Raw genomic sequence first — 27341 nt, 5'->3', positions numbered from 1 at the left:
CCCTTCCTTACCCCACTATGAATCAGCCTTCTTATATCAGAGAAAATGTTTGGCATTTGGTTTTGGGGATTGGCTACCTTCACTTAGCATTACCTTCTCCAACTCCATCCATTTACCAGCAAATGCTATGACTTTATTTTCTTTTATTGCTGAGTAATATTCCATTGTGTATATATGCCACCTTTTTTTTTTTTATCCACTCAATACTGAAGGGCATCTAGTTTGGTTCCACAGTTTAACTATTGTGAATTGTGCTGCTATAAACATTGATGTGGCTGTTTCCCTGTAGTATGCTGTTTTGAAGCCTTCAGGTATAGATCAAGGATAGCTGGGTCAAATGGTGGTTCTATTTCCAATTTTCCAAGGGATATCCACACTGCTTTCCATATTGGCTGCACCAATTTGCAAAAATTTTTAAAGATAGGTAAACTCTGATACAGTGTTGCAGTACTGAAGAGAAAAATACCTTACCTGACATTTAAAACTATTGCATAACTGTAGAGATTTTTTTTAAGTTACTTATGGAATAAAGTGGTTATATTAATGAATCTGCAAAGAAAGCCAGAAATAATCAGACATGGGTATTTTAAATATAATAAAAGTGGCTGTATGCATTCATGGAAATATTTATTATGTAAAAATATATTAAGATAAATCATTATCCTTTTGAAAAAAGCAAACTTTGAGTCCTGCCTTACTACTTATTCCAGAATGCATTTTAAGTGAACCTATGATGCACGAACAGCTAAATGACCACAGAACCCAATTAGTCTTTGGTTTTCCTCTCAGGGCTTCATATATATTAATTAAGAAAGGAGAGTCCTAAGTGACCTTCAAGAGTCATAGCCGCAATCATTAAAACATAAAACAAAACAAAACAAAAACTTGGGTGTTTCTGAAGATAAAAAAAATGTAGGCAATCAAATTTCACTTCTTATTGGACCTGTGATTAAAGGTCTATCAGAAAAAAATCACAAAACTCAGAAGTTATAGTGAAGCAAACAAAAAACCCTGAGAATATAAGCAACAAAATAAATGTAAATGGAGATATAAATATTGTGTGAGTCAAGAAAAATGAAAATATTAAAATAGAAAACATGCCAGAGACATTAGCAGGCATTTTGTAGGAATTCATTCATTATGAAAAATATCAGAAAATTTACTTAACTTTCCTATCATTAAAAGATTTCCAACAGATTTCAAAAATATAAAATTTATATGTTCACATCAAAACCAGTATGTCAACATTAAGTCAATACAAACATTTTTAGGAGGTGTGTGTGTATGTGTGTGTATGTGTATTTAAATATGCAGTAAATTCAAGAACTGGGGTAAATTGAATTTTTAATGTGTATCCTATTTTAAGCATTTTAGCAAGTTCTATAGTTGAACTTCTAATTCATTGTTTTTAAAAGCAGCCTCTGGTGTTGCTAATGACATTATAAGATAGAGATTTCAAAAAGGAAAGCCAAAATTTAAACTTATTAACTGTATGATTTCTACTCATCTACTTTTTTATAGCAAAGAGTTTCAGTTTAAAATAACTTTACAATAAATGAACACCCACATTAAAATATTATTATGAGTATATGTGTATTTTTCCTCTTGGTAAATGCTCATTAAAATCATATTGTTTCATATTTTCACATTAAATATTTGTTTTCATAATTCATACCATTTGCAAAAAATGAACCAAGCCCTGGCTATCCATAAATTATTCATTATTATGAAAATGCCCTATATCCCCATAAATACCTTATGTAAGATAATGACTACAATTATTCTAACCTTTGTTGAAAGTCTGGACACTGATGAATGGAAGGAAAAGAAAGCTTTCATGACAATTGGGTTCCAGTATTATTGGTGTATGGCAAAAATACAAGTCTTACAGAAATGCAGTACCAGAATATGAAGTTCATTAATCTCCACGTAAGTTATAAACCTTTGGAAAATACATTTTTTTTCCTTTTTCAAAAATGAGCATGCACCTTCACAGAGATATATTAATTGAAGAATCTTTGTGATTCACTGAGTTTGTTCATTTTAGAATGAAGGATTACATTAATAATGCCACATTAGGTAATAGGATAGTGACTTCTACTATCTCTAAATCTTTTACTTCCTATTCTCTGAGAGTCTATGTCATAGAGGTAATTTACATAGCTCTAGGGAGTCTCCTGTGCCAGAGAATAGGCACACATTGAAAGATTAAAATCAGGTATTCGTGAAACATATGCAAAAACACACTCAGACTTATTCCCCTGTGGATCTATAAAAGGAGAGTTGGTGTGGAGAAAAGAAGTATTTATTATCATTTATAGTACATTTACAGGGAGATTGACCACAAATATATTTTACATTTACAGGGAGATTGACCACAAATATATTGAGATTTATTTATTTAATATATTGAGAATATATAATAATGGTGGGCATTTCATCATAACATGAATAATTTTACATTTGATCTGTATTTCTTGAAAGACTTATATAATGCATAATGGTGTGGTCCAAATCCTCTATTAAGGAGAAAATAAAGTTTCCATTAGATTAAATTCAGAATAATTTTAACTATAATTTTAACTTTGAGCTATCCTCAGAAAAGCTACTTGAAATGGTTACAGGTTAGTCACTAAAATTTGTCTTTTTCTAGTAAAGATAAGGCTGTCAAATAAAGGCAACTTCACTGACAGTTGATTCACTATCCACCTAACAGTCTCCTTTCACAACTGGATAAAGAACATGACTTCAGGGAGCAGAAAATCCCTTGTCTACAGACTCACTAGGAAGGATACAAACAAGAATTTAACTTAACACATGAGCTTCTTTCCTAACTCTAAACATTGTTACGGAAACCGATAGCATGGCTTTTTCTTCCCTTGGGACACATGGGGAAGCATGATTCTCCAATAAAATATCCCGTTGCAACAATAGTAAGTGGATATCTATTTCAGAAGACAGTTCTTTGTACGTGAAAAAGCTAACTGGTCTTTGGCTGACAAGATGTTATTCAGGGTTTTGAGTTGCTTCTTCAGCTTTCTGCAAACTGGTGACCTTGAACTGGCAATCTCCAATGATATAGTTCAAGTTCAAAGAAAGAGTGCTGAAGTGGAACCAAAGTGACTGAATGGGGTTACTGAGACAGGAATCAAGTAGGGAGATACTTAAAGGGCAAAGATGAAAAAAAAAAAAAAAGGTTTCTTTTTTATATTGCTTTTCTTCAGAAAATGTCATACAGCACTTTAAAGTTATTTCAACTGCCTAATTGCAAATGCTCAGGTTTCTTGGCACAGAATTGTAAGTGAATTATTTCCCTAAAGCCATATGATGATTATTAGTGAGTAAAATGCTTTAAAAATTAACTGATTTTGGAATTACAGAAGTGAAAACTTATGCTTTAAAAATTAAGGCAGCAGAATACAACAAACACTAGTATGGCAATATGTATAAACGTGGCTGTATAACCAATGTGATCCTGCAATCTGTACACGTGGGAAATATAAGAATTAATACCCCATTTGAATCAAATGTATGATATATGATATGTCAAGATCATTGTAATGTTTCGAGCAACCAATAAAAAGATTAAAAAAAATAAAAATTCTAGATAATATATATTTTCCAGTTCAAGTCACAGAAGTAAAAATCAGGTCAAGATGGTTAATTTCACCTAGATATTTCACTTCCCATTTTTGCCCTTTCAACAAAAAAGTGGATAATTATACAAAAAAGGCAAATTCAGTATAAAAAGATCTGATCAAGTCTTTTGAATGGAAAGAAAATATATCAGAAATTTTTTTCATGAAGTTAAGAAATTTCTTATTTTAAAATATGTGAAAATTCAAGGCATGGCTTGAATATAAAAATACCATTATACTCATAAAATAATTGAATGATCCTAAGAAATTATGTTTTTATTTTATAGTTAATATTTAATACATTAATATTTTTCTTTATCTTCTTCCCATCATGTTCTTTTATTAACTGCAAGAAGAACATTTGCTTCTACTTCACACGCAATACTTGGTGCTGATCAGACACCAATCTGGTTGTTTATCAAAATTAATAATTAACCTTTGTTTATAACCAAGCAATCAACAAGAAGGCAATGCAAAAATGTAATAAGGGATGCTTCTAATTCTCCTTTACCCATCTACTGAGCTGATGACTGTCTACAGGAGCAGTCAGCACTACTGGGCCATCAGCATACCTGGCATTACTTTCATCAGGCTCCATCCAGGGTTCACGGTTATCATGCATAGAGTAAAACAGAACAATATAATAATGCAATTTTCTTAATTTCTCTATTTCATTCTCAAAAGTATGCCATTTTGAATAATTCTCAGCTTTTAACCTTCTTTATTCTTTCTTTGAAATCAAATAGTCTGTCAGAATGGCTTTCTTCTCACCTGCTATCCTCTATGTAGAACAGTGCACTGTGGCTGTTTTGTGTCCACCAAACAGCAGGTCCTCTCAGAATCTCGATTCCCCTTCAGCCAAAATAAAGGACACTTGCTTCTTTATAAGTCTGTGCTTATTAGTAGGACCTTGCAGTGACTGTTAGACCTATAACCTGACATTCCAGTCCTCTTTTTTTTTGTTGTTATCAAGTAGCAAATTTTAATATTTTCCCAAACACAGTCAGTATTGGTTCTGATATCCATGAATTTCATTTACTACTGATTAATAAAAGAATACCAGTTACCCAATAACAGGGTTTATATCTGAGTTACTAATTCACTGTATTTACTTTGAATTCAAATATAGCTACTAGCTCTCCAGTCTACAAATCGCCTCTTCAGAGAAACACATGATAATTAGTAATTCATCATGTCACCTCTTTCTCAGTGTATAGGTGATTTTTATTGATGTCATGAACAAGTTTTCTGTTTCCTTTTGGTTTTCTGGAAATAAACCCACTGTAATATTTCACACACACACACACACACACACACACACACACACACAAATAATTGAAAAAGAATTGGCATTCAATGAAGATGTAAGTGCAGTATAAAAAGTAAAAAGACTAATACTGGAAGTGAAACTACACTGGAACTACAGTTTTCAAAACCCAGATAGTTGAGAGTTGTTGCTGTTGGAGATATAACCTCATCTTTCACAGAACTACTAGGCTTCTTGTGTCAGGGCCATGCAGTATGAATTTGCTCTCAATACCTAAAAAAAAAAAAAAAAAGAAAAAAGAAAAAGAGAAAGAAAAACAAAACAAAAGACTGATTTTAGGTAGATAAGCAAGATCAGAGATGGCATTGTAAACATACTCAGAAACTTCCCACTCCTGGTGCTGATAAAGTAGATATGGATCAAATGAATTTGACATTTGTTTCACAGGCTTCCTATAAATTGGGGAAAAAGTTTATTTTCTTTAATGGGAGTTCTAAAGCTTGTTTAGGTAAAAGGCTCAATAGCAAAAATCATAGGCTTTGTGGGTCACCTTATAGGTTTCTTTGTTGAATCCCATGACCATGAAAAGACTGAAAGAAAAGAGGAAATAAGCAGTGTTCAATAAAACTTTATGGATTCTGAAATTTGAATTTCAATAAATTTAAATTTCATCATGAAATTTTATTTTTTTATTTTTTAACTATTAAAATGTAAAATTTATAGTGCACAAACCATACAAAATATATGGGAGACTAGATTTGGCCTGCAGGCCAGTTTGACAACCTCTGCCTTTAAAGTACCATAAAATATAAATGTTAGGAAAAAATGAAAATGATAACAAATATTGTCTGGTCAAATAAATGGAAGAACTGTTTATTTTGTTTTAGAAGGAGGAATTTCCAGATAGCAATTGGCAATATCCAATTTAATTTATCGGTGGCCTTTCTCAACCAGCGCACATGAAATAGCAGCAGTGCTCACTTCTGTAAATTCCATGACTTTTCTTTCTTAATATTGCTCCATACCTAATAATCACATGAAGTATTCTATACTTACTTGTTTATAGTTTCCTAAATATAACTTAAGCTAAAGCAAGCCAGAGTTTTTCATCAACAATAAGAAAGTTTGTTCATCAACATTAAGAAGAGTAACTAGAAATTTGCAGGTGCTCAAATATTTGTAGGACTATTAGATAATCAGAAAAGAGCCAGCGTTTAATCTGGAAACATAAGAAATGTCTGAGCCACTGGCAGCAGAAAGGATATAATTGCACTTCTATTTTATAATTAATACTTTATAATTGTTGGGCCAGAAATTTATGTAGACATTCATTTTTCCTAATTTAGGAGAAAAAATATTAGCACTTTTACCTGAAACACATTTTCTATTTAACACATGAGTATAAAAGAGTTTCATGTGATAGAATTAGAGTTAATTGGACTGCCAATATTTGAAGCCATTGTTTATTCCTATCCATACTTCAGATGTAGACATTGGCACTGTTCACACTGGTAATAGAAATTCTAGTAAACAAGCTACTTAAAAAGAAAATTGTAAATTATGTGCAACAAAAATACCACAGACTAAAACATTATATTAATATTAAAAGTAATAAATTTAAAGATAATTTATTTGTGTATTTTCTATAAAATATTTTCAGTTCAATTATTATTTGATAAAACTGATGTTGACTTATTGAATTTTTGATGCATATAAAACTTAAAATATAATGAATAATAAAGACAGTGGATTTAAAAATATATGTAAAAATTAGTTGTACCAAAGTATAACTTCATACTTTTATAACTGAACTTACCCTGTTCATAAAATTCCTTTCAAAAGGGACTTTGTTACTATTGAGTTAAATGTTAATAGTGAGACCTTACTTCTCAGATGGATTTGTTCTATGAAACAATTAAAGCTTTGTCTCTTAGGAATGAGGTATAGGTGTGAGCAAAAATCACTAGCAATGATTAATAAATATCATTATATTTCAAAATATGACTTTGATCATAATTCACTGAGTCAGCCTTCCTTTTTATTTTAAATTTTTACATGTACCCCTGTGTTGACATTTCTTAAACTTTCTCAGAGATAATTCTATTATTACCATCTTGTATATGAGAAGCACCAAGATTTGGAATGTGTAATTATCTTCTAAAGCTGACAAAAATCACACAAGTCTTTAAATTTTACTAAAATGAGTAAAATATCTTGCATCCAAAGATATGCAAGCTTTTTGGTACAGAATTAGACCTAAAAGTCAGTATAAGGCCCAAAGTGGTGAAATATTTAAATTGTTTTTAAATCCCACACATTTCTCATATATTCATATTAATATGGACTTACATAAATATACACATGTGTATGTAAATGTAATTTTATTTATTTATTGAACTCAGGGGCACTTGACCACAGAGCTACATCCCAAGCCCTATTTTGTATTTTATTTAGAGACAGGGATTCACTGAGTTGCTTAGCACCTTGCTTTTGCTGAGGCTGACTTTGAACTCGCAATCCTCCTGTCTTAGCCTCCCAAGCTGCTGGGATTACAGGTGTGCGCCACTGTGCCTGGCTGTAAATGTAATTTTAAAAGTTTGAATCTAGTATGAAAATGTATTTTTGGTCTAGTATCTTGTTATGTCATGAAATGAAAGATTTAGTTTTCTTCTGTATTACTTGTGTTCATATAGAATTGAAAAATTATTAAGAAATATACAACTGTATTCTCCATACCACATAGACACTGGCCCTTCCTAAGGGATCCGCATTTTCACTTCCCCCACCATGGCTTACTCTAGAGAAACTGAGCTTGACATCACTCTCATCATTGAAATCATTATCCTCTCTCCCTCTCAGCAGGTGTGGTTGAATTTCCTGAGAGGTATGAATGGTTAATATGACTCCAGTGTAATAGAATAAATTAAATGTTCTTATTCACTTGAATATTTATTCATGAATTTATCTCTTACTACTAGATCATCTCTTGTTGGGTATATCATTATATGTAGACATCATTTTGTAGAAATGTTTGTTTATACTTCTGAACCACATTAAGTGCTACATGCTCCTAAAAGCATTCTTTAAAAGTCAGTAATCAAAACTACTTGAGTGTGAAATACAGCTCACAACATTTTTCAAAGGCTTTGACATAAAATTAAAATATAGTTTATAATTCTGGTATAACAAAGAATATTTCATATGTATAAAAATGCCAAATATGCACAGGTTGTTATGCAATGTTTGAAATATTATTAATAGAAAAGAGTCATGAAAAAGCAAACAAGTTTACTATACATAATGAATATACAACTTTTGAAAATTTAGTGATATACTATTATTTCAAAGAAGTAAGAAAATATTTTCTATGATATTTTTCATGTATCATTTTTCTGCAAGGCATGTGTCTTAAATCGACATATGTATATTTTCAATTAAAATATGCATTGGTTACAAAAATACTTGTACATAATTGATCACAGAAGCTTTATTTATTTATAATAGCTAAAACTAGAAGCATCGCAGTTCTCCATAATAGATAAACAGATGGCTGTTAAGCAATTAAAAGAATGAAGCAGTGATATACACAACACAGATGAATCCCAAAGAATATTATGCTTATTGAAAGAGTCTTAGAAAAGAGTACAAAGTGTGATTTCATTAATATGAAGATCAGTAATAGACAATTAAATTACAAAATAGTCTAGGGTGGTCTTTGTAGGTACAGAAGGGAGGATATACTTGGAAAGCATATAAAGAAACTTCCTGGGGTAATGGTAATGCTCTCTGGGATGATAGCAATGGTTTAGCTTCCAAAGGTGTATACATGTGCCAAAACTCACTTAAAGGAACATGTAAGATTGTGTATATTGTTGAATATAAATTTTGTTAAAATATCTATACAGACATGTAAATTTAGCTAATAATGTGCATGCTGATGTGGTTTAGGTGAAGTGTATTCTTTTGCATAAATGTTATAGAATTTAAAAATGCATTTAAAAATGCTGGATGAGTACAGAAATGATGGATAAGTATGTGATAAAATTATAAAGCATAAACCTATATAATAAGATCAATTAGTATACTGATGCTTAGTTTATGACTCTGAATTTTATATATTAAAATTTTCTAATATTTTGGGCAAAAAAGGATTAAAAACAGCTGATAAGGCTACTGAATATAACTGGTAAGGCTACTGAATAGCCAAAGATTAGAGGGTTTTAAATTTGAATTAGACAAAGAAAGGGAGTAAAAGTAGGTAGGATGTGGATATAGATAATATTACAGTTACTGTCGAGCATCAAATCTGAGGAAGTGAGTGGCGAAATGTTCTAAGGAGTATCAGTTTATATCAAGACCTTTTGAAGGAAAAATAGCAAAAATGTGGTGGTTAAATTTTGAACAGTATATGATGAAAGAAAGTTGTTGCCTGCACAAAGAATATTGGGTTAAACTGGGTAGACATTGTGAACTTATGAAGATTCTTTTAATTTTTAATTTATATTTTTGATTAATAATCATAGTGAATGTCTTGATTCATTAATTTGACAGCAATGAGCTGGGTCAGTGGGATTGAAGAGATCTTGGAACTGGGAGATCATTATCTAGCATTTGGCTGTATCCTAAGAACAATAAATCCCTTGGAAAAGTACATGCATTATCTTTGTCCAGCAGCTATAAAGTGATAAAGCTTCAGCTAGGAGGCTGTAAATGCTGATGTAAATCAGACAGCCAGTGATAACTGAATAGCTATGGAGGGCCAAAAAAAAATCTGATAACTGAAGTTTGAAGCTAATAAGGGTATAGAATATTAGTACTTTAGAATATTAGTACTATAGAATATTAGTACTTTCCTTATATTAGTAAATACAGTGACCTTGTATAGAATTGTAGAACTGTTATTGAGCAATTATATTATATATTATAACTTAATTATACTTGGTTACAGAAAAAATGGATCTTTATATTTAATATCCAAAATTTCTTTCCTTCAGTGAACACTGTGTTAAGTGAAGTAAAAGAGGCAAAGAAAGGTAAATATTGTATAATCTCACTTGTATATGAAATCTGAAAAGAAGTAGAGAGCAGGATGGTGGTTACCAGAGGTGGAGGTAGATGGTGTTGTTTGGGGAATTGTTAGCCAAAGATACAAAATTTTATTTAGAAAAGGAGTAGGAATTCAAGAAATATATTGTATAACACCATGATTATAGTAATAATGTATTTTCTACTTAGAAATTAGCAGGACAGAGATATTTAAATTTTCTCAATAAAAAATGCATATGTTAGATGGTTTGACTTAGCCATTATACAATATATAAAGCATCCTGTTATACACTATAGATATGTGCTATTTTTATTCGTCAATTAAAAATACAAAAGTTGCTTTTTCACATAAATTATTCTTTGAAGGAAAAACATAAAAACAAAAATTAAATTTAAAAACTGTTTTGTTATAGCAAGACATTTTATTCTAACAAGAATACACTAAATATAGCTTTGCAAATGTGTAGTCATACACATGAAATTTTAAGATATTAATATATACATTTTGTCATTTAAAAATACTAACTTCATAGTATTTATAACTGTTTTTGAATAATTTTGTGTGCATAAAATTAATTTACAAAACATGTAAGGGAATAACTATTATAGAGTATATTCAATTTTTTCATTCTTATATTTTTAACATTTTCTCCAAAAATAATAACATAGACTTTATTCAGCTCGCCTGGGATTTTTTATTTACTTAATGCATTAGAGAACTAGGTATTATCTTTAATAAAACTTAAAGAAAATATAGTAAGTTTTACATTACGGCAGGAATTTTCCTGGCATTTAATAAAATCATTTTATCATATTTCAGGTGAAATGCGGATAAAAGGGTAAAAAGAATTCATTTTTTATACAGCCCCTAGATTTACTCTTCCTCTTAACTATTAAATGGTAGAAATTAAAAAAGTTTCTTAACCTTCATCATAATGAAAATAATCTAGAAAAATACTCTCAACATAAGTTTGTTATAGGAAGTAATTAAATTTTTTATATGGTGGTATATGGCCGTAGGTGTTTAAAATATATTTCATAGATGAAATCATTTTATTAATTCCAAATTATCAGTTACTGAGGACAAATATTCTTGATCCATAATGTTGTTTTCTGCTTGAAGTACAGAAATGGGAAAAGTTTTTAGTAACAATAATTTTCTACTTGATTTGTCTTCAATCTTTAAAATATTATAAATATGGGTAGATTTCATATTAATACAAATTTTATGCTGATAAATAGTGTATTACACTTCAAACCTAATGTTTCTTGTATACATGTGAGAATTAATGTAGAACAAATTGGTAAACATAAAGTTTTTATTATAGGTCTGAATGTTAGCTAATGATTCCTCAGATCTAAGACTTGTGTTGATTTCTATTTATTTTGAATTACAATAATTTTTAGAAGATGTGTGGGATTGAATCAAATATTTAATGAATGATCATTATAAGAGCTCCTCTAATTTAATACATAATATAATTTAATACTTTGAGATATAAAATATAGATGTAAAATATAGAACTGTGAATATAATACTTCCAAATTTATGAATACTCCAAACTTAATTAAGCTTAGAAATATCACAGTCTCTTTCACAAGTATGTAACAAGACTGAGATAGTGTAAGTTGTTAATAGTTTAACTGTAAACATGACATTAAATTTCCAAAAGTTATAAGACAAAAAACAGAAAAATTCTATAGTGAAAATCTCAAAATATATGAAATGAAACAAAGCAAAAAATAAACCCAATATTTCTGAGAATATTAGAAACAACAAACAGTAGATTTACTCCCCCAAGAGATTTCTGTCTATTGAAAATTGAAGGCTTATGCTGAAATGCCCTAATATTATAACTCCAGTACACCTGGGCAAATTACAATAAATTTTTTAAACTAAATGAATATTCTGCAGATACACAAAACATAAAATCTGCATGTTTACTAATGGCGTATTGCTATAGTTTGAATCTGGAGGGTTCCCCAAAGGCCTTATGTAAGGCTGGTTATCAATCTGCACTATTGGGAGGTGAAGAAAACTTTGTTAGGTGGGCTTAATGGATCAAAGTCAGGTCATTAGTGGGTGTGCTCTTGAAGAGGATATTTGTACCCCATCCCCTTCCTGTCTTTCTTTCTTTGCTATTTACCACTTTCTCCAAGATGCACTCCAATCATGCTACCATATATACTTTGCTACCGTAAATTTAAAGCAACAGGGCCAATCAACTATGGCCTAAAACCTCTGATGCCACTAACCAAAATAAACCTTTCTTCCTTTTGTTTCTCAAGCATTTTCTTAAAGTGACAGAAAGCTGACTGACTATACGTACCATGTGATGTTTTATACATGTGTACATTGTGTAATCAGGTTAAGCGTATTTATGGTCTCAAACATTTAAAATCCATACACAGAGCACAATCACTATTTACATTCACCTTGAATAATTTTTTTGCATTGTTATACTCAAGTGAAAATAAGAGAAATATTCAAGGGTACAGACAAGTAGCTGAAAAAACAGTGATGGGAGATCTGGGAACTAAATTCACATAGAAGCCAGCACTTTCACAGGACAGATGGGTATACAATGTATACCCTTGATGAGATCTGGAGCATCTGCCTTTGGCCTGACAGAAGGTGGGAGAAGAGGGAACAAGAGTCACAGCATTAAGCCTGATTCATTGAGGAAGGCTGACAGGGATCTAAGGGTACCCTTGGTTCAGGATTAAAGCAGACTCATTTATATTGGAGAAAAACATCTGTAATTTAGGCCTGCAAAAGTTTAAAGAGTAAAGAAAATTAATATGATTTCAAAATAATATTATTCAACACACAAAGAATAAAACTAACATGAATGAGAATATTAGAAACAACAAACAGTAGATTTACTCCCCCAAAGCTTTTAGGTGTTGGCATTATTAGCTATACGATATGAAATAAACCTGAAATATAGTCAGCCATGGGTTCAACAAATTAGGGATAGAAAATATTAGGGGAAAAATTTACATGTTTATTAAACATGTACAGAATTTTTTTCTTGTTAATATTAACTAAACAATATAACCAATATTTACATAGCACTTACATTATATTAGTAAGTAATGTAGTAACCTAGAGATGATTTAACAGGATATGTATTGGTTATAGGCAAATAGTGTGACATTTTATATAAGTGACTTGAATATCTCTGGATTTTTGTATCTGAGTGGGTCCTGAAACAAACCACCTATGAATACCAAGGCAAATGGATTTCTATAGGTAAGAAGTAATACATGAAGCAATAAATAAATAAATAAAAGCAAGTAAGATGAGAACTATGTAGAATTTATCATAAAAATCTGAGAGAATTTGAGAGTCACATAGAAAATGATCATATTAAAAACACATAGATGTCTCTGCTTTTAACCATGATGGATTATCGTGTATCAAACTATCCCCCAAAAAGTAACTATAAAGTTTCAGTTTTCCATTAAGCTTCATTACAAAAAAAAATGAGCTCCTTCAAGACATTGAAGATTACAAAAATGATGGCTAACATTTAAAAGGCCAAGTTTCAGTATAAAAGGGCTATGAATGGGAATGATCCTAATAGTGTTTGCCATTTCCTCCTTGAGAAATGGTTGATTCACAAGTAGTACTAGACTGAGAGTTCTTGCAATATGTGTATGCTGAGGCCTCTGGGCAGTCTAGTAGGGGTGGGAGTAATAACTGCTGTTTAGGGCAACCAAGTAGTCAGAACTTTAGACCTGGATCCCTCGGAAAGGAGTCTGGCTGGACATTGCTATTCATCTTTTCTTGCATCTTCTGAATTCTAAGATATACCTTGAGACCGAAATTGAGGCAGAAAATGGCAGCTAAGGTGCGAAACTTAGCTTATGAATAGTTCTAAGGCATACATCTATCTGAGAACTAGATAAAGGTAGTTTTTCTAAAGTAAAAATAAAATGACTTTCAGGGACCACTAAAAATCAGTAGCCCTGATATAAATATTGAAAACAAAATAGGAGGACAGTCCTCATAAATACTTAGTCACAAATTCTCTAATTCTTGTTTGAAAGATGATTTTCTGTTACTCTCAATTTCTGCCTAAGGCAAGTAAATTATATTTGAGAGAACTTAATGGTATTCAGAGTATCTATTTATCTTCTTATATAATATCCATCATTCTTTCAGAAATTTCCAGAGATATTATGTTGCTTACTAGATTTTTTACTATAAACCTCTAAATCATTAAATTATTCCTTTGAAAATACAGCATTTGACAAAAGTGTCTCATTGTCTGTCTGTATTGAGCAGTTTATTTTATGGTATAGCCAAACCGACTAGTTCAAGAAACTAAGATACAATATGCAATAATTAGAAAAGAAGGAAATAATCTGACACTATTCAAAATTATTTGCAAAATTAAATTTAATCTTAATTTAACAAATCCAAATTTAAAAATGTTCAATCTTTCTATTTAAGTTGGGAAGTTTAAATGTAATTACAAGAACTTAGGTCTCATTTTCCAATTATTTCTACTTTATACTAGAAATTGCTCATAATGAAATAATTTTTTAATACAGAAAATTTTGAGAAGATATTGAAACTGGCACTCTGCATAATTTAATGGTGATATAAAGTCATCTATACTTTCTAGGAAAAATAAATTCATACATCATAATAACTTTACCTCCCACACACTAATTTTTCACCAAGAATTCATTCACTCATAGTTTAGGATAAACTAAAAGAAAGAGTTGAGAGGGCCCCTAGTTCCAATATCTCTTTCAAAAGTATGCCCCCAATGGCCTAACTTCCTTCTGTTAGGCCCCAACTACTAGAGGTTACACCACCTCTCCATAGCACCATATGTTGGGGACCACACCTTCAAATATGGGCCTTTGGGAGATACTGAAAATCTAAACTATAACACTTTTAAAAAATATAATACAAAATTCCATTTATCACTTAATTCTTTTTTCTTGACTCATCATTCTTGACTGTTGTTTGAATTGGCTGCAGGCATGGTGGTGCTCACCTGTAATCCCAGTAGCTCGGGAGGCTGAGGCAGGAGAATTGAGAGCTAAATGCCAACCTCAGCAAAAGTGAGATGCTAATAAGCAACTCAGTGAGACCCTGTCTCTAAATAAAATACAAAATAGAGCTGGGGATATGGCTCATTGGTCATGTGACCCTGAGTTCCATCCCTAGTACCAGAAAAAGGAAAAAGATATTTACCTTATACATCATGATATTCATATATGTATCACTTACATGACCACCTAACTGCCTTATTCCTTCGCTGTATCACATCATTATCCCTTATTTATTTAATTAATTATTATTATTTTTTTTTGGTAATGAGGATTGAACCCGGGTCACTCTACCTCTGAATTTCTTTCCCAACCTTTTAAAAACTTAGTTATTGTTTAATTTTGAGACAGGGTTTTGCTAAGTTGCAGAGGTTTTCCTTGATTTTGTATTTCTCTCTCCTCAGCCTCCCATGTCATTGGGTTCCAGAAATAAGACACTACAATCGGCATATTATTATTATTTCATAGAGTTCTTATATTTTCATGCCTCTAGAATTCTACACTATTATTTTCCATAGTACAATTAAGGAATCTCAGCCCAGGTTAATGCTGAGAGCACTGGCAAATTAGTCACATGCTTTGTTTCTTTAATCATGCAGTGGCTTCTTGTAATATGAATTTATTGAACGTTCAATTGATATTTTTGTTTGCTTTTTTATATAAAATACTATCATGTGCAGATGCACATATGGAATTGATATTACATCAGTATTTTCCCATGGAATATGGCATTCTTTAAAAAACAAATGGTATTTGTTTGACTTTGAAATTAGATAAATAATGTATTAGACTTATATTTATAAAATCTGAGACCAGGAGGAATGTATTTATTAATAGTCTCTAGAAATCGAAGGTTTACCAAATAAAATTAACTTACCACAACATTATAACAATGTATTCCTGCTTCTGTTCTAGGGCATAGAATATTATGCATGTTATTTGGGATTTATTACTCTCCTAAAGACAATGGAGATACACATTAATAGCTTTGTTTTCTTGATTGAGATAAATCTTTGCTTTTATGATGCTATAATTTCTAACTATTTGTAGGTCAAAAGATTTTTATCTGATAAGATATTTTCTGTTTCATCTCTTTAAAAAGACATTTTAAGGGGATGGGGCTGTGGCTCATTGGTAGAGTGCTCACTTAACATGTGCAAAGCTCTGAGTTCGATCCTCAGCACTACATAAAAAAAATAAAATAAAATAAAGACATTGTGTCCAACTACAACTAGAAAAAATATTTTTTAAAAAAGACATTTTAAAACCATTATACATTTTCTAAAACTTCTGTAATATCATATTAAATAACAACATTTGATGGTATATGAAAGAAGTGAAACTCTGAGGGAGATAAAATGGAGAGAAGAAGGGTCAGAAATCATTTGTCATTTCTTTAGTTCTCAAAACAACAAGTTGTCTACCGCTTTTAACTGACAGTTATGTTTGTATTTCATATTTTTGAAAATTATCTTGATTTTATTTGATAACTGCAACATTACTATTCTTGAATTGAAAAAGTGACATTCTAGAGTTGAATGCATGGCAGGTAATAGATGCATAATTAGTTGTCTTGAATGAATGAATGAATCAATGAATGAATCAATGACAATGACTAAAACTCAATTTCATTAAGTCAAAGCTGGTATTATTACTTGAAGCAACATAAGCTTTTCTCAATAATTCTGATATTACAATTTGTTAAGAAACCTAAGAAATTATAATATTTCTTCAAGTAGAAAGTACATTTTTAAATGAAATCATAAAGTCTAAAAACTTGTCATCCATAGAATGTATCTGGAAGTAAATTATGTAATAAAGAAAGAATAAGAGATATATAATGGCTTTCTGTGGTAAAGCTACTATAAAAATTTTATAAAGTTCAAATATATTTTGAGGCAGTTTTTTATAGACAATCACTACATTAGTCAGGGTTTTATAAAGAAAAAGAATCAATATTGTATAGAGATATATATGAGAAAATTACTATGGAAATAAGCTCACACAATTATGGAAATCAAGAATTCCTCACAATAAGCAGTCTTCAAGTTGCAGGATCAGAGAAGTCAGTGATGTAATCTACTCTAGATACACAGCCTGGGAACCAGGAGGCAAAAGGGCTGTGTGTGTGTGTGTGTGTGTGTGTGTGTGTGTGTGCGCGTGTGTGTGTAGGGGTGCACTGCTGGTATAATTACTGAAGTTTGAATTTTTGAGAACCTGTTACTATGAAGTTTGAAGCCAGAGGATATATAGCCAACTCCAGAAGAGAAAGTAAATTCTTTTGTTTGTCTTTCTGCTCAATCCAGGGCCTCAAGGAACTGGAAATGTTCACTACATCAATGAAGGCAATATGATATTCAAGCTTCTTTGCTCAGTCTGTTGAATCAAATGCTAATCTTTCTAGAAACACCATGAGAAACATCTCACTCCAGTAAGAATGGCAGCCATTATGAAGTCAAACAACAACAAGTGCTGACGAGGATACGGAGAAAAAGGTACACTCATACATTGCTGGTGGGACTGCAAATTGGTGCAGCCAATTTGGAAAGCAGTATGGAGGTTGCTTGGAAAGCTGGGAATGGAACCGCAATTTGACCCAGCTATTCCCCTTCTCAGACTACACCTAAAAGACCTAAAAAGAGCTTACTACAGGGACACAGCCACATCAATGTTTATAGCAGCACAATTCACAATAGCTCTACTGTGGAACCAACCTAGATGCCCTTCAATAGATGAATTGATAAAAAAAAATGTGGCATTTATACACAATGGAATATTATGCAGCACTAAAAAATAACAAGATCATGGCATTTGCAGGGAAATGGATGGCATTAGGAGCATATTATGCTAAGTGAAGTTAGCCAATCCCTAAAAAACAAATGCTGAATGTCTTCTCTGATATAGGGGGGGTGACTGTAAATGGGGTAAGGAGGAAGAGTATGAGAAGAAGACTACCACTAAATAGGGAAGAGAGGTGGGAGGGAATGAAAGGGAGAAGGGGAATTGCACGGAAGATGGAAGGAGACCCTCATCATTATACAAAATACATGTATGATGATGTGAGGGAAAAAAAGAAGAAATGTTTCACATTAGATTGGGTAGAGAGAGGTGATGGGAGGGGAGAGGAGGGGAAGGGGGGATAAAAGGGCAGCAGAACAAAATAGACATTAGTATTGCTATATTGTAATAAAGCCTTGGTCAGGCAATCTAAAAAAAAAAAGAGCTGTGTAATCAAAAAAATTGGAGACCACTGTTCTAAAGAATAAATTGCATTAAATTAAAAAAAAAAAAAGAAAGAAAGAAACACCATCAGAAATAATGTTTTGCAACAACCTGAGTATCCCTAAACCAGTCACAATGAAACATACAAGTAACCATTAAAATCTTTATCCAGATTTTTTCCTTTTGGAAAGAGACTGTTAAAGTTTAGTTATGAGGTGTCCTCCAAAAACTCACATCTAAGGCAATACAAGAATGTTGTATTGTCATGAGGTGAAATGATTGTATTATGAGAGCTTTAACTTAATTAGTGTATTAATCCATTGATATGGATTAACTGGAAAGTAACTCTAGGTAGGTAGGATGTGGCTGGTGGAAGTGGATAACTAGGGAAATGCTTTTGGGGTTTATATTTTGTCCCTGATATGTGGAGTTCTCTCTACCTCCTGATTGCTAATTTCCTGAGCTGCTTTCTTCTTCCACACCCTTTTACCATAATGTTCTGTGTCACCTCAGGTGCAAAGGAGTTAGCCATCTAGGAAACCACGAGCTTCAAACAAACTATTCCTACTCTTAAATTGTTCTGGCCAGGTCCCAGAGTGAAAAAACTGACTAAACCAAGAAGAATGAGATTTCATTTTGCTCCAATGAAAACTACCACAGTTATTATACTAATTTATAATTATCTACTTATCTGTCTGAATGCTATCTGAAAATCTCAGATTCTCAAAGGCAGAGATTTCTTTTTTAAATGGTGCTAGAGATTGAACCCAGGGCCTTCTGCATGCAAGGCAAGCACTCTACCAACTGAGCTACATCCCCAGACCCTTCACATGCAGAATCTTATCATAATTGTACTGGAGTTAGCATGTCTCTGACATACTGTGTTTTCTTTACTTAGAACTGAAATGCAGTTTTCAATGTATGTAACAAAATTGGCCTGTGTTAAGTTTAAATTATTTTCTAATTTCATTTGAAATCTTGGATGTAATGCAGAAGAGATAAATAAAGAATTTAAAGATGAATAAACAGAAGTGAAAAATACAGACCAGAAATATAAATGGAAATTTAATTTTCCTTTAGTCTTAAATCATAATTGTTAAAGCTAAGTTTATGCGAACATTATTTGTTTATCCAGATTATAATAATAAAATTGAGTGATGGTGTGGCACAGGGTTTGTCTTAATCCAGATCTAAAATTATATACCTTTGTTGTTATCCATTCCTCCTACTGCATAGAGTGTTCCAACTGTAGATTTTCTGGGTTTAGTTCTTGGACTTTGCATTAAAGTTCTTCTTTCTGGCAGTAGATGATATTTCATTGCTTCCAGGATCAGCTTTTGACATTCCAAGTCATTCTTAAATAATGCATGGTTTTCTAGGTCAGCCAAGATCTGTGAATAATATACAATCACTATTAATAATGATTTTTAAAAAAGAATATGGTATCAGTAGTTAAAAATCTTAAAGCCTATGATATTACTCTTATATTGAGAGGAATAAGGAGTGTAGGAATTGATTATATCTACAAATAAATACAAATAAAATGCACATTTCCAAGAGGAATGCAGTACATTTTTAATCCCATATTGCTATGATTTTACTATTCATTGCAAAACGTTCTAGAGATCAATTTTTCCATTTTCTTTCCTCTTACAGAGTTGTTTATAAATCAAGTACAATTGCTTATGTTATTCATAAACCTGTCTGGTTAAGGAAATTAAAAAATTACCTTCAACAGAATGTTCTAAAATGAGCTTATCATAAGTACTCACATAATTAAGTTCTTTTAAATACAGTTCAATTCTCTTCTAAATCCTAAGTAACTCCATGAAAATGTAAACAGTTATCCTCATAATGGCTCTTTTAGTATGAAAGCAATTGAAAAGCTGCTTATTAGGCAAAGTAATAGTTTCCAATAGTGAAAAATAAGGAATGTTAATACCAAAAATCCAGAGCCAGAGCTAACAATATATTGAGACCAGGAGTTTTAAACTATATTGTCTCTCTTCTGCTGCAAAAGGTTTAGTGTCTATGAGTCTTTTGTGTATAACTTAACACTTTCAAATCTTTAAGTTTCCTCTTCCTTTGTGCTTCTTTAGATTCTTTTTTCTTGATTCTTTCAATCTTTTTCTATTTTCATGAATTGTGATTCATTTTCATGTACGCTTAAATTTGTTATGTATATTTTAAAAATTAATGAGTTGAAAATTGAACAAAGACTCATTGGCCTTTTCTAGTCATTGATAAGCAATCATACTACACAAATATTTATTAAGTGAATACATTACTATATTGTCAGGAGAGGCAAATAAATTATTGCTTTGAACTCCACAGCCTTGGATATTTTGGCTGCCCCATGCGAAGATGTAGAAAAACGTGCTCATTTGCAGGCGGCCTCTGTCAATGGGGCTGATTCTATGCCTGGCATGGAATTTATGAGTTCGATAGCTTTGAATTTAGATGCCTGGGAGCCTTGGTTAAAAGAGATAACAGTGTGCTTAAACAGCCTTGAGACCCAGCTGCCTGGAGGAGGAAGGATTACTAAGCAAGGGATAAGGCCCCAATAAGCCCACCTTCCAGCCTCTTGCCTTTCTTTTATCTTGAAGAACTCTTCTGAACAATGAATTCCTTTCAAGTGTTCTCCTATAAAATAAAGGTTGGTGGCCTATCTCCCTTTGTTAGGATCAGATCCATCAGGTCTTTTCCATCCGAAAATCTCCCGTTTTCAATGTATTTTTTGTCTCCTTTGGTTTTCTTTCTTTATCGTTCGTGTTTTGGTTTTGTTTTGATTTTATTTTGGTACCAGGAATTGAACTCAGGGGCACTCGACCACTGAACCTACACCCTCAGCCCTTTTTTGGTATTTTATTTAGAGACAGGGTCTCACTGAGTTGCTTAGAGCCTTGCTTTTTGCTGAGGCTGGCTTTGAACTCATGATCCTCCTGCCTCAGCCTCCCAAGCAGCTGGGATTACCAGGTTTTCAGCCTTTTATTTCCTGTCTGGCCACACCTAGGACGGTTACTTATTCCCTTGCCTTGCAGGTCATGGTCAGAATATATAGGGAAACACATTATTAAATAAGTAATATAACACTATAATTTTAACTACAGATTAATTTATTTAGCCTATTTATATTACCTTTAGAGGAAATAGGAAGAATGTAAAAACACATAAATACTCATTTATAAAAGGTATGAAAGAACAGAGTAGGGCTAAGTCTGAATAAGGATGTGATGTATTAGGTACTAGATGCTTTGGAAATATGTAAGTAAAAATGTCTACATTCTTGGCTCTATTTCTTATATACTAAAATACTAGCTGCTTTCCTAATTTTATTCTGAACATTAAATTTTTAAAAATCGGTATGAAGTGAAATAGGTAATTGTTAATGAATTTTTTTAAAGGACTACCATTTAAACATTTTAGTAACATTTTTGCTCTTTATCACCAAAGAGAATATTATTTCTAACTTATGTATCAAAATGTTTCTTTTGAATATAAGCCTTTTCTTTCTATTAGAAAAATAATTAGGCTTTACAGTGATTAATTTATATAAATATATATCCATATTTGTATATATTATATTGTGACTAATTTATAATGAATTTATGATTGATTTATAAATATTTCTATATGTGAAGCTAGCTCTCATAAATTCCTTTTTCTTTCTCTCCTCTTGTCATCTCTTTTGGGAAAATTTGGGATTATTGGTCATTAAAAAATATCAATGTATTTGGAGTTAATTATTTGTAGGAATATCTTAGGTAGATAGATATGAAATTATAAATAAAAGAAAATTTTAAAAATGTATGTGCTTTTTCCCATGTTTTCTTTTTCTGTTTTTCCTAGAATATTATAGAACAGAATCAAAAAGTTTAACTGAGAACCTGGGTGATGGCTTTAGCTTTATATAAGCTGATTTAAATATTTCAAAATTTTGATATATGAATGCAAAGGGTCCTTTATAGTAAACTAGTTCATACAATATTCCTGATATTTAGATGATTCTTTTAACTCAGAGTGGATTAATTTTTAGCTTATAATTAACTTGAGGACTTCCTTTTGGTTTTATCAAGACATAAACATAACATCAGCACAAAATTTTTGTAAATAGAAACAGGTTTAATATCTAATATTTAAAGCTTGTAAAGTAGGAATATAAGTTATAATTTAATATCTTAACATTATCAACATAAAAATTATTTATATTAAATTCAAATAAATGATCTCTTCTTTCAAGGCTGTCTCTTGAATTATTCCAGTGCTGCAAATCAAAAGGGTCATATAATATTGACTCACATTATAATCGTTATTTCTTTGGAGAACTTTAAAACAGTAGACCATTAGAAACTAATAAAATTCTTGACTAAGTTTTCATTTTCAAAAGTAAGAAAAATGTTACAAATATTATTCACTGAAATTTTTCAAATTTTTCTTAGTTAAAAGTTAATAAACATAAGGAAATACAATGTACTACATGTTACATGTTTTAAATATTATTTAAATGATAACATTTGTTAAAATGAAATAAAATATATTTTCTTTAAAAAGTTAGCCATCTGGGTCACTTTTTCCTGTTCTCATTTTCCTTGTGGCTAAAAAACAAAAGCCCCTTTTTCAGTTAAATAATATATGTAATACAAAAGATTACAGAGAAATAAGAATGTACATACAATAGAAAGATATTGTTTCTTAAGAAACATTTTGTTAAAATTCAGTAATACAATACATTGATATTAAAGTTTTAAAAAACTGACTTGAACATCTATAGGAATATTACATATTTACATAGATCTAAACAAAGGCAAAGATATATCTGACTTATTTCAAATTATTTATAAATAACAGTTGATTATAAAAGAAAGCTTAGGGAATTATGTGGAAATAAAGAATCAGAGGAGAGGCAACTCTAAGTGCTTAGGTTTGTAATTCTTTTAAGTAATAAATTTTAAATGAAAATGAACTACTCAATATTTATAGATATATGCACAAGAAAATTATAATATGAATCATTTTTTTGAAAATATGACAAGAATATATGTAAAAGAAAATTAAAACATGTATTATGCTTCTATAAAATGGCAATGGTATTTTGTACTTAAATTATATTTTTCTTTATATGCACAAAATATTGTAGAAAATATCTGAACTTTGGCATACTCCTAACTAGTTTGGCAAAGACAGTTATTTTGAAGGAAATTCAATTTCTTCATAATCATTGTTATTTATTATTCTGTGTTTTAAAATATTACTTGTAAGCATGTTTTGCTTATGGATAGCATAAACTGTGTTTTATTTCATTTCATCTGCAAATATATTTTAGTATTATGATTTTACCCCAAGTTCAAGTACAAATGCAGACTGTTTTTAAAGTTCAGTTATCTTCAGATTTTCTTGGAATGTTCCAAGAATAACTCAAATATATGCTTCTTTTACACACTGAATGAAGATAGTAAAAATAATGTAGTTTTAACATTCTTAAACTCTAATGAATCCTAAGCTAATGTGATTGCTTTTCTGCTTCTCAAATTTACAAAAAAAAAATTGGAAATAGTTAATAAATAATAAACTACTTAGAAATCTTCTCTGTTAATCAGCTTTTTATTACTCTGACCATGATGCCTAGCACAAACAAGTTAGAGGAGAAAGAGTTTATTTGGGGCTCACAGTTTCTGAGGTTCAGTCCATGCCTGGCAGACTCCACTGCTCTGGATCTGATGGTAGGTAGAACATCATGACAGAAGGCCATGGTTTAGGAAAGATGCTCAGGTCATGGAAGCCAGGAAGGAGAGAAAGATAGAGAGTGGAGCCAGGGACAAGAGTAGTCTGAGGCCTCACTACCAGTGACCTAATTCCTCTAAGCCTACAGTTATCATGTAGTAGTCCATTCAAATTACTGTCCATCAAATGGGTTAATCCATTGATGAGGTTACAGCTCTCATTATCTAATCATTTAATGCCTGAACATTCCTGCATTGCCTAATACATGAGTTTTTAAACGGACATTAAAGATCTAAATCAGAAAAGTTACATTTATCTGCAAATATTTATACAAAAATTGCAAACTAGAATTTTTCCTTCAGATAATAAATATAAATACCATTTTGGTAATCTTAACATAATTCATTTTACAAATGAAAAGCTCTTGAAACTTTTTCATCATCACTATTTGTATGTTTTCACACTTAGAATAATTATCAATTGCATTCTTAATTATTAATTGGGTTCTAAACCTCAAAAGAGTATTTCATTATTTATACATCAATAATGTTTCAGAATGTTCATCTTCTAAAAGAAAAACCAAAAATAAAATTCCTGTGACTTAATATGAAGGACAGTATAGGGAGCTATTAACATTCCGTGAATCTCTAAAGGGAGAATCTCTGAAATCATGTCTTTCAACTAAAGAGAGAGAAGACATACTTTAGTTTTAGAAATTTGTTCCATATATAAATATGAAATGAAAATTTTCAGAAATTATCCACAGTCAAATGGTATTCTGGAGAAAGTATGTACGGAAGACCTACAGATCAAATATAGGGAATATAATAATGGGCAGTGTCTATAAAATCAAGAAGAATAAAATTAAGTAGACTGAAAACATTCTTTTTGCCATTATATATTATTCAATTTCATTTTCAGAAAGTTTTTCAACTCTATATTCTGCAAATATTTTAAGAAATAAAATTTATTTAGTTTTTGGTATGGTTTACTCTGTGAATAATTTCAGTTTAAATATGAAATTGGATTATATAATTGAAATTGCAAGTATGCAGAATTTCACTTTAGATTGTATTTCAAACAAAATTTCAAATATACTTAATAAACAAAAATATTGTAATATTGTCTTGTAGAACTTATAATAATGTTGGGGATGCAAATCAAGTCAAGATGGTGCCTGGCACTTTGCCAGGAGGAGTGGTTTGTGAAGTAACATCAGTGAGCCATTAAGATGATGAAAAAAAAAAAGTTTAACCATCATAGATAGATCTTTTGATGTAGACTTTGTTAGACCACTCCAGCTACTAGAAAAGTCATGAACTTTTGATTCCTTAATGACTGACCACTGTATCTAGATGATGTCAATTAAGTTAAGCTGTGTGTAATTAGTTGGGTATATGTACCTCTGCTGTCCTGCAGAAAAGCGGCTCCTGCTACCTTGGGTGCCCGCTACTTTGAGTTCCCACTCAGTTTCTGCTGAGTTCACTCGCAATAAAGTAGTTCCCACTTCAACCGTCAAGTTGCTTGTCACCTCTCGGTTATTTTGCCCAGCCGGACTATGGCACAATAAGGCTTGCCCTTTGGAATTATGTTAAATTTTAATAGCAACATAAACATGTAGAGTTTGAAGTAGAAACAGAATTAAGTAGAGTTTGCAATGGAATGCTATATTGTTTAAATTCACATTTCAAGTATTACTGCTTTCAGATTCTGTGAGCTGAAAGATAGGTAGATTTTGTAGAGAAATTAGAAATCTTAAATTATCAAAATTGGAGGATTACCTTGAAAAATGCAATGAACTATAATAGTTATAGGAAAATGTCTCTGTTAGAAAAGTAAACTTTTTGATGTTTTAATGACCTATTTATGTAAACTGAATGTAAAAAAATATATATATATATCAACAAAATATAAACAAACTTTTAAAAAAATCGTGTCACATACATATATAAATGAATTAAAATTTCCAGTGCTCTTCTTTAATTATATGCATAATGTTAGGAAAATAAGGTATATAGTGCATGCTTCTCTAAAGGCAGTGTGTTCCTCTGTTATTTATTTATTTCAATTAGACAGTCACTTTATAAATACAATCTATTTTTCTATAACCTTGTTAGGTTTCCTTTGTGACTCAATGACTGCTGAATTAAAGGATAACCCCGAACCTGATGAACAGAAAATGACCAAGAAATATGAGAATCTTGTGTATTACCTTAAGAATTTACTAATGCAAAAAAAATTAGAAAAGTTTAACCATCATAGATAGATCTTTTGATGTAGACTCTGTTAGACCACTCCAGCTACTAGAAAAGTCATGAACTTTTGATTAGAAATATTTTTACAGCTATGTGTTTGAAAACACTGCTATTCTCTTCTTACTCATTCTTTTTAAAGTTCCATTGGCTTTCACATTTACTTCACTTAGATTAGGGGGGAAAAGTGCATTAATTAAGACAATATTTAATGCAATAGTTTATTATAATAAAAGACCTTGATGGTTGATGGTTTGAGAAGTTGAATCACATGCCTCAGTTAGCTGTGTGTTTAGGAAGTGAAAACCTGCTGAATGTTTCGATTCTGTGTGTTGCCCAAAGACATTTTGCAAGTGGCAATTTTCCAAAAATATGTACCTAATTTTATTTCAAACACTTACACTAAATGAGAAAGTATGACTCTGAAAGTATTCCAAACAGGAATACTTCATAAAAATGGAATATACTTTTCAAGAATCTATATTTTGCTTTGTTTCTCCAATTTCTGAAAAAGAAAATAGAGTGAATTTTCATGTCATTCAAGAAAAGGCATCTTCTTTTTGAAAAAAAAATTATGTCAAGAAAATACTCTTTGCCTGGAATACATGTTATGATTTTTCTATCTCATGGGTATAGACACTGCTTTGACATTGCAAACAACTCATTTATTTGTTAGCTTAAAAATTATATGTAAAAAATTTATTTTTGTTTTATCACCTATTCTTATTTGTCAAAGAATATTTACTCTTAAACTAAATATTAAAAAGTATTTATATCACAAAAGTGATAATACTAAACTTTCCAAAAATATAAAGATCATTAAGCAAATATAAAATCACAACATACTCTTGTATTGTTAATAGCTTGACATATGAAAATATCTATATAGTAATCCATTCCTTAAAAAATACTGCATTAATGAAAATATAATTTTAATGGGAAGATAATTAACAGGATATGAACAAAGCATAGTATTTAAAATTTTCATCTGATCATGAGGTCAAAAAGTGTAATATTGAGTAAACACTGAAATAAAGATATATATAAACTTACTATAGGGCTAAGAAAGTGCTAAATTTCCAGTATATCCTTGGGCTAGTGCAGTTAGGAAGACATTTTCAT

At 31.0% G+C, this 27341-nt stretch overlaps 1 protein-coding gene across 1 annotated transcript in view; it reads right to left on the bottom strand.

The window, feature by feature from the left end:
* Positions 1 to 27341, bottom strand: part of Klhl1 (kelch like family member 1) — a 364387-nt gene that overhangs the window by 102796 nt on the left and 234250 nt on the right. The window contains exon 6 of the mRNA XM_005324822.4: positions 19451 to 19637. Coding sequence (XP_005324879.2) covers positions 19451 to 19637 — 187 coding nt within the window. The remainder of the gene's footprint in view (positions 1 to 19450; positions 19638 to 27341) is intronic.

This window comes from Ictidomys tridecemlineatus, chromosome 6, assembly GCF_052094955.1.
Source record: "Ictidomys tridecemlineatus isolate mIctTri1 chromosome 6, mIctTri1.hap1, whole genome shotgun sequence".
NCBI classification, from domain to species: domain Eukaryota; kingdom Metazoa; phylum Chordata; class Mammalia; order Rodentia; family Sciuridae; genus Ictidomys; species Ictidomys tridecemlineatus.
This window is presented reverse-complemented; position numbering and strand designations above follow the sequence as displayed.